We start from the raw sequence: 11,837 nt of genomic DNA, 5'->3' as shown, positions 1-11,837 counted from the left end.
AGTTTCCTCCTTCTTAGATCCCTCCCTGCTGCCGCTAAGTGCCACCTCTCGGGGTTCCAAACCCTTTCATTAAGGCCGGCCCTCGGAATCGTGTTGGGCCATGCCTGCGCGATGGGGGAGTCGCGCAGGGCCAGCAATTCCCTCCTGGAATACAGTTCCGAATCATGGCAGGAGGTCCAACAGCAGAGTCGGGAAGGGGGAAAGTCCTCGTGGTGGTGGTCAAGGGGTTAGATGGATTTGAAGAAGACGATATAGTTCGTAAGTCTTTGCACCCCCCATGAGAAAGAAAAAGGGAGGGGGGGAGGGAGTTACAGTCAAAGTCGGCCAGCCAGTAGCGTAGGCCTCCGGGCCCGCCAAGCACAGTCACATAGGTCCCCAGGGCCCCCAGGCACTCACCGTCAGGCATGTCCCTCCGGCCCATGCCTCCCTTGGGCCCTGTCCTCCGCCCGGGCCGTTCTTCCACCCGGGCCGCTGTGCTACTGTGCTGGTGCGTCCTCCGGGCCGCTGTATAACACGCCGCTGAGCCGGCACAACCTCCGGGCCGCTATATGCCTCGTCTCTGTATGCCTCCTCCCTTTTACAGTCTTCCACTGATAGAAAATATCCTTTTGTCAAAGGAAGTCAACCTTTGGATCTAATCCCAAATGTCTCAAACACTTCAGCTGAAAGGAAATGGCATTTCCCTCTCCAATTTAGAAGGTTCTTACAAGGTATTATGGAAAACAGGTCGATCGGGGATTATATTCATTGGTAACTAAATATGATTTCTATTATGTGATGTTCTTTTGAATAGCAGATGCTGAGGATTACTGCTAACTATAACTTCTAATTTAGATCTTCCATTTATCTAATCATCACTATCATTTAATTTAACCATTTCCAAACAGGTGTCCTGCAATTGCAATGGACATTCTAGGGGAGGCAGCCCAAATACATCTGGAAGACACCAAAAGGCTGCTCTATCAGAAAGGAGATCTGTATGAAAAAGCATGCTGACAAGAGACTGATGCTTGGCTAGTATCAACTGTTGGTTTCTAAGCATAAGAAATACAAAGCATAGATCACCTAATGTCTATATTTTAGTATGGTAAAGTGTGGTATATCTATATAAAATATAATCTGTTCTAAATCTGGATCTATACATACATCTATATATATCCACCTATGCAAGCACTAAATAGTTCCTCTTTTGTACTGATGCATAAATGGTCACCCAAGCAGGACCTTAACAGAATAACAGAACTGGAAGGTACCTTGGAGATCTGCTAGTCCAACTGCCTGTTCAAGCAGTAGACCTTACTATACCAGTGGCCCCCAACATTTTGGGCACCAGGGACCGGTTGAATGGAGAAAGGTTTTTCCATGGACCAGAGGAGGCATGCTTTTGCATGCTGCCTGCATCCCACAGATGGGGCTTCTCTTGTTTGTATGGCCCAGTTGCTGGCATGCCGTGGACTGGTACCAGTCCTTAGACCAGGGGCTGGGGACCCTTGCCCTATACCTTTCCAGACAACTGATTGCCAAGTCTCTTCTTAAAAGCCTCCAGTGATGGAGCACTCTCAACATCTGAAGGCAAGCCATTCTACTAGTTAATGAGGCATCCAAATGTTTGGAACACTGGCAACAGAACACTGAACCTAATCAAGCATTGGTTTGTCCCAACTGGGCTGTTTTTAGTATTTCTACAGCATCTCCCAAATCAAAATGGAGAGGATGAAAAGAACTGAAAAATTCTGCAGAAAATAATGGTTATCAGAGTCTCCTTGTTTAAAAAGCATTCTCTCTCTGATCCTGGAGGCAATAACAGGAATGACTATCTGTTCATCTCTGCTTGTGGATCTTCTAGCGACATCATACTGGAAGTTATTATAGATGGTTTTCATTTAACAACATTTGAACTCATACCAGTGTTGAATGACCAAAATATAACCAATTCTCATATTTATGCCAGCTGCAGTGTCCCCATGGTCACATGATCAGTATTTGCAATATTACCAACTTGTTATAAGCAAGGTCAATGGGGATGCCAGCAGGAATTCACAAAAAGCAACCATGTGACATCATTGGTTAACAACCCAGTGATTTGCTTAATAATGGCAACCAAAAGTGCCAGAATTTGCACTGCGAAGCAGCATGGACATGTAATGTCACACTTTACGATTGTGTCACTTAGTGATGGAAAATCTGATCCTAATTAGTGTTGTTAAGTGAGGACTACATGTATATACAGGTTTTAGGAGCGATGTTCATAAAACTGAAGGATTCTAATAGGTGACATTAACTTACTCTTTTGGAAATGGATTCACCAGCCTAGTGCTTCCTTTTCAAGTTTTCTTATATTTTCTTATTTTCTCTTTCTTTCCAAATCTCTCTTTGTTTACACTTTCCATGTAGTACCTCTTCAGGGAGGCCTGCCTCCTGTTTTGAAAGCCAGCGGCCTTCAGTAACATGATCAGGCGCTGGTGTCATTCTGGCCTGTATTTGGTGGCTTGAGGCAAGAGAGTGGTTTCTGCAGATTGTTGTGATGTGGCGAGCACAGAGGCTTGCCTCATTTAGTCCTCATGATGTTTAGTAAGATGGCAAAAATGTTGGTTAAAGGACAAGTTTGTTGGAAAAGCCTGCGGAGACTCACAGGAAAGTTTTAGGCTGCAATCTGAAGCCATCGTTGTTGAGCTAAGTACACAATTCATAAAGTTTCTTTATTTTTCATGTTTTTTTGCAGACCCTCTAGGACTTTCTGGTTAAATCAGGTTGCTGGAATTGCAGCCCAGATTGCCCCAAGTTATTTTACTGCTCACAATGGAAAATACAAATGGTTAATTGCACCATTACAGAAGTAGTTACCTTCTGTATGTTGCACCTGAATTATAACTCCCAGTATCCTTCACTTCCGATCATGCTATTTGGAGTAACAGCTCACAACATCCCCATGAATACAAGGCAGAATCCATTGGAGTGTCATCCTGCACCAACTATGGAAACTAGAGCTGAATAATGCATTTACACATCAGCCTGCATTAATATCAGCAAGAAATATTTCTTGCAGTGCCATTTTGTGCCCCCCAAAATCAGACCATCTATCAGTAATGGCATCCAAAATCTATTTCTCCACTGTCTTCACCCATTATCTCCAATTAATTTCACCACAGTTGGTCAATGTTTCTTAATTATGACATCTAGTTCAAGCCTACATAATGGAGCAGAAGGCCAAACAACAGAGGGCTGCTTTACCTTGAAAAGTCAAAGAAAATAAGCATATTGGGGACAAAATCTGCTCCAATCTCAGTATTTTGAAATACATAATATCCAAAGGGGGCAAAATATAATTTAAAAAGTGTGGATACTTCTTAGGAAGAGGCATTAATACTCTTTCTATCCTCTGATACAAAGCACTGTATACTCTACTGATTTGCCTAAAGTTAACTAGCTTTAGGCAAATTGGCTAGTTAACTAGCTAATTTGTGGAATTGAGAGATGTGAAAGTCATAAGAGAGCAGACAAAAAGTGTCATGGTGCAAGCCCCACACATCTGAACTTGTGTGAGAGATCACGGCTTGCAAAACAATGCTTTGTCTGTCATCTTGCTGCTTTGGACCCCCTTACAGATGCTGCTAGTGGAACCCCCTGCAATAGTCACCAATTTGGATGTGTGAACTACAGGTCCTGTCATCCCCAACTTTGTCAAGTACAATGTTGGTTTGATGAATGTTAAGTGCAGTTCTGCACATCTGAATGGCATCATGCCAAGGGAGACTGATAAACAAGCTTCAGGTTCCATTATAATTTATTCTGACTCTATACGGCCATACTGTTGTGCATAACCATCAAAGCACTAGCAAAGCATTCGTCAATCTGGAGCTCTCCAGATGTATTAGATTAGGATTTTTAGAATACCCAATCAGATGACTATTGGTCCCAGAGGTGAGGATTTTTGAGAAAACTTGTCCAAAAATTGAAGCATCCAGATTGGGGAATGCCACATTAGAGATTAAATTTTCTACTACTTCTTTTTGAAGATTTATTAGAAGGGAAAAACAAATCAACTTCAACATCTCCAGATGATTATCTCAGCCAAAAGGTGATGACTTGATGACTTACCTGTCAAAGCAAAAACTCCTGATAGAAGAAGATTCCAGTTTACAGATTCCCCAATCTTGGGTAAAAGGGAATTTTGTATTTCCCCAGGACCCTGATCAGCTGCTATGCATATGGCTTCTTCTCTCCCATCAACACTTGCTAGTTCATTCTTCCTTGGCAAGTCAGTAATCACTGGTTCTTTGATGTCAAGACCCTGTTCCATCATACACTGGTCTTCAGAACTGTCCACTTCTTTTTCTTGGACACTCACCTCCTCAGTACCAGTTCTTGGTTCACTAGTCTTGGGTTTAGCATTTGGCTCTTCAGTGTTAAGTTTTGGGCCTTCCATGCTTCCTTCTCCAGAGCTGCCTTCATTGTCACCAATGCTACATTTTCCTGTGCTGTCTTCTGGCTTTGTAGCACCTGCAGTACAGTCTCCAGTGCTGACAACCAGGTCCTTATTGTTGGCTCCCTCCCCTCCAGTTTCAAGGCTTTGGTTTCTTGTGATTATACCTTTTTCTTGGGTGTCATCGCCATCTGTGGTATCAACACATGAAACTTTGATGCTGCCTGGTTCTCTGGTACTAACATGAACGCTTCTGGTCCCAAAATCCTGTTCTCCTGGACCAGTGCAGGCCTCCTCCTTTTCAGCACCCATTTTAAGATCAGAACTTCCTGTTTCTTGGTTCACAGAATCTGTCCCGTTTAATCCGACCACCAGCTCCTCTCCCAGCATCTTTCTTTTTCCTCCGGTTTCCCTTGGTGGTACATTTTGGAGTTGCTAAAGCTGGAGAATGGCTTTCCTTGCTGTCCTCCTTAGGAGGAGTTGGATCTCGGTGAATGGAGTCAAGCAAGTCTTCTTTCCCCAGAACTGTGTCTTCAGCAACATCATCACTACCACTCAAAATGGGTGGTGGTTTTGTTTCAATAGGATCTAGGTTTTCCTCCAGTTGTTTAGGATTCAAGTTCCCAACTACTCCAGGAGTGTCTAAGGCTGGGCCCAAAGCTGGGCTAAGGTTTGGTCTCAGCTGAGCTACCTTCTCATCTTGGACTCCCTTCTCTTGACTTCTCTGCTTCCTCAGTTTTGCAAGCCTGTCGCAAAGCAAAGTTCTCCCCGCAGCCTGACTTATGATGGAGCCAGGCCCGGTGGCGCCGACTCCTATTTTTGCTATATCCCTTGCGAGCAGGCATTGTCTGAATCTGGGCACTGCAAGGTTGTGGGATTCTGGGTGCTTGATGCAAGGTGGGGCTGACCTCTAAGAGGTGAACGTACTCCCCCTCAGATTCCCGGTTCTCTCCACCAGAATGACGTCCGTCACCCGGACTCCTTGCCCCCAGGACCTCGGGAGTCAAACCCGTAGGGCAATGCTGCCCCACAATAAATCCATCTGTGTGTACAAACTGAGGATACACAAGCTCAGCCCAGGGCAAGCTCAGCACTTTTTCTCCAGCTGCCAGCAAGCAGCGTTCCAGACGCCCTACCCGACGTTCTTTGTTGATGCCATTGAGCCATTCAATGGTGAACAGGAATCGATAGGAGTCCGGAGACACAGGCAACTCCTGCACTCCTCGGCCCTCCAGCGAGAGGCATTTCAGGACTAGGCGGGGAGCACATTCACGGTGAGGTACCACTTGCAAGTAGAAATCCCCGGGACACAGGCGTTGCCATGGCAAGGAGCCCAGCTGGACAAGGACTTTTTCATGAAGGCACAGGGGCCAACCTTCATGACAAAAGACAAAGCCACTATACTGAGCCTAAGGAAGAGGGAAAGAGAGAAGAGGAGAAAGGGAAGTCAGATAGTTATATTAAGAAATACAGAATACTGGAATTTATATAAGGGCAGTCCTCGATTTACAACAGTTCATTTAATGACCGTTCGGAAGTTACAACAGCACCAAAAAAAGTGACTTATGACCATTTTCCACACTTATGACTGTTGCAGCATCCCCAGGGTTACGTGATTTACATTTGGATGGTTGACAGCTGATTCATATTTATGACGATTGCAGTGACCTAGGTCATGTGATCAGCTTTTGTGACCTTCTGATAAGCAAAGTCAATGGGGAAGCCAGATTCACTTGACAACGGTGTTACCAATTTGACAACTGCAGTAATCCACTTAACAAATGTGGCAAGAAAAGTCGTAAAATGGGGCAAAACTCACTTAACAAATTTCTTACTTAGCAACAGAAATTTTGGGCTCAATTGTGGTTGTAAGTCAAGGACTACCTGTATACAATACAAATATTGCATTAATGGGTAGTATATCATTCTTTTTCTTCCCACCATGTAGAAACAACAAGCATCTCCTAGCTTAGCTCAGCTCTGGCATTTCACCGCGATGAAGAACTTGATTAGAATTCTGCACAAAAACTAAAATTGCCAAATAAGAGAAGAGTAAGGGAAAAAAGGGGGATCTAGTTTACACATTAAGACTCTCCAACCAAAGAACACTAACATCTATATATCCCACCCGAAATTCACTTTGCTAATACTTGCTTGCCATATAAGTTTACTTATGAAGGAGTTACTACTATAAGAAAATGTGGGAACATGATACAGGTAGTCTTTGAATTACTACCAGTCATTTAGCAAGCTATGACAAATTAAAAAAAAGTTACAACTGTCCTCAAGATTGTGACTGCCACACCACCCCTGGTCTTGTGATTGCACTTTGGGAACCGGCTCACATTTACAACCAGTTACAGCACATGATCACATTTCCCAATTTTATTTTATTTTTTCTGTTTTCCAGCAAAAAAACACCCATTGGATAATCTGGATTTGGAGTTACAACCACATGATTCACTTAACAACCATGGTGACTGTCTTACTGACCATCATAAAAATGATCATAAAATCAAGTCTAGTCCTTCATGGTGACTCAATTTATGACACGTTACAAACAAAATTCTGGGCTCAACTGTGGTCATAAGTCGAGGAGTATAGAATTAAAAATTTAAAAATACCCAGGAACTGAAGAAAAAATTCCTATACTTCAATTTAGATTAGAAAAGCTATGGTCCTCCAGGCATTGGATAACATTTATGGGACTTGATGGGGGATGGAATTCAACACTCTTTGGAGGGCCACTGATATCCTAGCTGACTCCCACACAGAGAGCCACTATGGCAGTGGTTCTCAACCTTTTTAATGCCGCGACCCCCAACCGGTCGTAAGTCGAGGACTAAACCGGTCGTAAGTCGAGGACTACCCAACTGGTCGTAAGTCGAGGATTTTCCCTGCCCCGGAGCGCCGCACATGCGTGGTTCCGCCCCCTGCGCTGGCCAAGGCGTAGCTGGCAAGCAGCAGAGACGGAGCAGGCCGACCACCAGCTGGCCCAGCTCAAGGGAGGTAAGGCACCCGCCGGAAAAGGGGGAAAAAAATGGCGGACAGCCTTGCTTGGCGACCCCCGTGAAATGGTTGATCGACCCCAAATGGGGTCGCGACCCATAGGTTGAGAACCGCTGCACTATGGGATTCTGGCACCAGCACGGATTATTTCTCTATTGCCCAACACTGCCAAGCTAGATTTCCTGTTCAGAAGTACTCCAGACAGAGAGCCAAACCGAAGCAGGAGCTCACACAGGCTTCACTCTGGATGCGAGCCAAGATGTGCTTGGCAGGAACAAGGAAGTCAAGGGTGTAGCGCAGTGCATCGTGTTGGTACATCTGCTCCAGCACTTCGAAGACCTGGCTCAGAAGAGTGGGGGCCGTGGCTTCGAAAGGAGGGTACAAGGCAGCCAGTGTGCTCTGGACACATTCTTCCACAGGCTCAGGTTCCTGCAAAAACAAAGAATATGCATGGGGAGGGCGTGAGCCTCCAAGAGCCTTTCACCAGCCCATCCAATCCCCTTGAAACTATGCAATGAAACAAAAGTGCTATTTCCTTTACCTAGAATTGCAACTGTTCCCTCCTTGCCCAAGTGCAATGAATGCCCCTCGCAGTTTTGTGGTTTCTGCATAACTCATACCTCGTGATGCTGCCCTAGGACTAGGACCTCTTGCCTTCAACCTTTTCTATCTGATGTCCTTTCATTGCCTTGTTGAGCCAATTAAAGGGAAGAGCCAGGTTGTTATGGTTACCTGCAGCAATGAGCAACTGGTCACATTTTGTGCCTGGAGGAAGACCACTGCCCCCTAGTGATGTGTCAAAAGGAACAAGGGCCAGCCAGGAAATTGCTCAGGGCAGTGGTTCTCAACCTTTTTAATGCCGCGACCCCAACCGGTCATAACTCGAGGACTAAACCGGTCGTAAGTCGAGGACTAAACCGGTCATAAGTCGAGGACTAAACCGGTCATAAGTCGAGGACTACCCAACCGGTCGTAAGTCGAGGACTTTCCCTGCCCGGGAGCGCCGTGCATGGGTGGTTCCGCCCCCTGCGCCGGCCGAGGCGTAGCTGGCAAGCGGCAGAGATGGAGCAGGCCAACCACCAGCTGGCCCAGCCCAAGGGAGGTAAGGCACCCGCCGGAAAAGGGGGGAAAAAATAGCGGACAAAAAAATGGCGGACAAAAAAAATGGTGGACAGCCTTGCTTGGCGACCCCCATGAAATGGTTGATCGACCCCAAATGGGGTCCCGACCCACAGGTTGAGAACCACTGGCTCAGGGCAATGTGCACAGAGACCAGCAGTGTGTAAAAAGAGCAGAGGGCATGAGGGGGCAGCAAGAATGAAAGGGTTTGGGAAAGGGCCAAGGAGTATGGAGAGCGGAGGTTCCATCTGGAATACATTGGCAGCTGTGAGCTCACTCCTTCCGCAGCTCCACCCAGCAAAGGAAATTGGGGGGGAGGAGAGAGAGAGAGAGAGACTGTAAAAGAAGGAGGGTGCAATAGCATTGTGCCTTAAACCTTCCAGATTACCTACCAAAGAGACACAATCTTTTTTTTCCCCACAGGCATACCCTGGATTCAAATCTTATACTGGAAGACACTGCGAGGAAATGACAAGAATTGTGCATCTTTGCTTTGTCTCTGAATCCAGATTAAATAACTTTATTAAATCTTTTCTGATTGCTTCTTTGTTTGTGAGCATTCCAAAAGCTGCAGAGTTAGGCTGGAGCTTGATGTGGCCATTAGACAAAGGAAATCTTATTGAACTAAGGGCATGAAAATGCGTGGTTGTCTTTTGTAGCAATTATACTTCTAAACCCTCCTTTGAGAGAGGGAAGCAAAACAACTGTTAATTTTGACTTACTTTGTACCCTTTACTGCTATCTGGTAAAACTGCATGATGGTGAATAGAAGGGGACATTTGGGGTCATTTTGTAGCAGCAGTCCTTTCTTTATATCCATTATTTCAACACTTTACCTAATATCCTTCAGCAAGGCTTTTAAAAATTTACAAAAAATTAAAAGGACCGGTCTATTCTAATAGTAGAACCAGTTTCGCCATTAGGAAATAGTAAGAGCAACTTCAAGCAACTGATTTGATTTTTAAAATAAATAAATAAATAAGCTAATTTAAATATTTTTGTTACGTATTGTTTTGGGGGAGGAGGGAACACTTGTTATTATTTTTCCATGTTTTTGGAAATAACACAACCACTCTTGGGTAACTAAGCACCCTATCTGTTGAAGGAAGGAAGCGTCATTATTCTTATATCTTAGGCTGCAAAATGCTAGTGTCCAGCCTTGTATGGGAGACTAGAGTACTTTAATACCAGCACTTTCCAAAATAAGAAATGTTGAACTAAAATTCAGTCTGAATGTCCTTTCATCTATCAGAGATAAATAGAAGCTGCTTAACTTCTGCTTACAGAAGTTACAGGCAGGGATATGCCATATATCAGGGATATACAGAAGTAAAAACATCATTTAGTGGATTGAAGCCAATAATTCAGATATCTGGAAAGCCCAGTAATATTCCTGAAACAAATGCAGTTGTGTTGACCATAAGGGGAAAAAATCTGTAATAAAGCAATATTTTATCATTAAACCAGTCGAAACTAGTATGCCAGAGCCAACTCAAGGTTCACAAATCATGAGCAGGCTTTCAAGTTTCCAAGAACTTTTTCATCGGGCAGAGTGATTAAAAAACATTGGAGGTAACAGTATGGCCAACGTTAAGCCATGTCTGCACATGAAGGTATTTAATGGAGTCTGGGAATAATCTATTTTTGACATGGCTTAAACATCAGCTACAAGATGAAGAATCTGAGAATTTGCACAGTACAGGTAGTCCCCAACTTACAACCACAACTGGGACCAGTTAAATGAATCATGCGGCCATTGAGTCGTCTGGAAAGGTTGCAAATGGCAATCACCAGTGACCCAGGGATGCTGCAATCTTCATAAATACATGCTGGTTGCCAAGCTCCCAAATTTTGATCATGTGTCTGTGGGGATGCTGTGACAGTTGTTAAGAGCAAGGACCCATCAAATTCACTTTTTCCAATGCCCCTGTAACTTCAAACAATGGCTAAACAAATGGTTGTAAGTCAAGGACTAGATGTATTTTGTCAACTCTGAATTGCTGTTCCCAATCAGACAGCTCAGTTCTTGATATAGAAAGCTCTTGAGGAACCTTCTGCCATTTCAGATTGTTTAACTGGAAGGCAAGGCGATACTCCAGCATTTTTACATGCAAAACAGGTGTTCTGCCATGGGGGGGGAGGGGAGAAAGGAAGCTCTTTCCCCAAGAGCCCTCCCCCTCCATACACACACATACACACACACACACACACACACACGTGTGTGTGCAGGCAAGTGATCCTCTTCCCACAAGGAAGTTCAAAGTCAAGAACCTGGTTGCTTTTCTGGGATTCTCCCTCCCCTAACTGAAACTTGAGTTGAAAGTCAAACTATTTTGTAAAAAGATGGAGGGCACAAAGGTCCCAAATTCCACCACCACCTCAGACCAACGCATGCACAAACCTCTCTCTTTTGCCACTTTCTGGCAAAGGGGAAGGAAAACAGAGACTTGCAGTAAGCCAAGCTTGAGTTTTATATCCTTGACAGAAAGAGGCAATTCCCATCCCCTTCAGACCCAGACACTGGCAGGAAGAGTGGGGAGGCCCCTTCTTGGCTCTGGGTCCTGGAGGGTGTGCAAGGCAGACATATCCACATGAGAAGCGTGGCTGATGGAAACACAGATAGATCTTCCCTACGCATTACTGCCAATATTCAGCCCCCGTTCACTCACACACAGAGAAACAGATGCTCTGTATTTCCATCTACTCTCACCAGTGGTTATTCCCCAAGTGAATATCTTGGCAGGCAAAAGATACTACCCCTGCAGAGGAGAAAAGTTCTGTGAAACCCAAAGATGTGCAGGATTAAATTGTTGGTGGGGGTAGAGGTGGGGGAGGGAAGAGATTAGAACTAAGCATGCTCAGTAGCAGGCCGTATGTCATATGGCAGATCTCACCGGAAAGCCATGCTCAAAGGAGTTTTCTTTTTATATCCTGGACAAAGTTTTGGAGGGGGAAGCCTACAGGTGATTTTCTTACCTGAGCCACTGTACATATTAAACAGATTTAATTGATTAATTGAATATCTATGCTGCCTTTCCTTCAAGAGCTCAGCCAGCACCCATTTTTCCTTATAACAACCCTAAGAGGTGTGGCATTTTCAGCCTTGCCACATTAAGGTGGGTCACTCATGAATTCTGGCAAGCAACGACAAGCCAGAAAAGAAGACACACGCAGGAATCTCCTCGGGATGAGTGGACCCAGAGTGTGATCTGAGCCACCTATTTATTTTGTACATACATGAGGAAGTGTAGGTGTCAATACATAATTGGTTACATTTTGTTGCAGG

The 11,837-nt window shown here is 44.6% G+C and overlaps 1 protein-coding gene across 1 annotated transcript in view; it reads right to left on the bottom strand.

The window, feature by feature from the left end:
- The window catches only part of LOC107297953 (rho guanine nucleotide exchange factor 40-like), a 70,481-nt gene that overhangs the window by 56,048 nt on the left and 2,596 nt on the right, over positions 1–11,837 (bottom strand). The window contains exons 2-5 of the mRNA XM_029286420.1: positions 7,664–7,861; positions 5,204–5,832; positions 4,796–4,971; positions 4,349–4,500 (exon numbers count right to left, since the gene is read on the bottom strand). Coding sequence (XP_029142253.1) covers positions 4,349–4,500; positions 4,796–4,971; positions 5,204–5,832; positions 7,664–7,861 — 1,155 coding nt within the window. The remainder of the gene's footprint in view (positions 1–4,348; positions 4,501–4,795; positions 4,972–5,203; positions 5,833–7,663; positions 7,862–11,837) is intronic.

This window comes from Protobothrops mucrosquamatus, unplaced genomic scaffold (genome assembly GCF_001527695.2).
Source record: "Protobothrops mucrosquamatus isolate PMUCROS unplaced genomic scaffold, P.Mucros_1.0 scaffold3611, whole genome shotgun sequence".
Taxonomy (NCBI): Eukaryota; Metazoa; Chordata; class Lepidosauria; order Squamata; family Viperidae; genus Protobothrops; species Protobothrops mucrosquamatus.
This window is presented reverse-complemented; position numbering and strand designations above follow the sequence as displayed.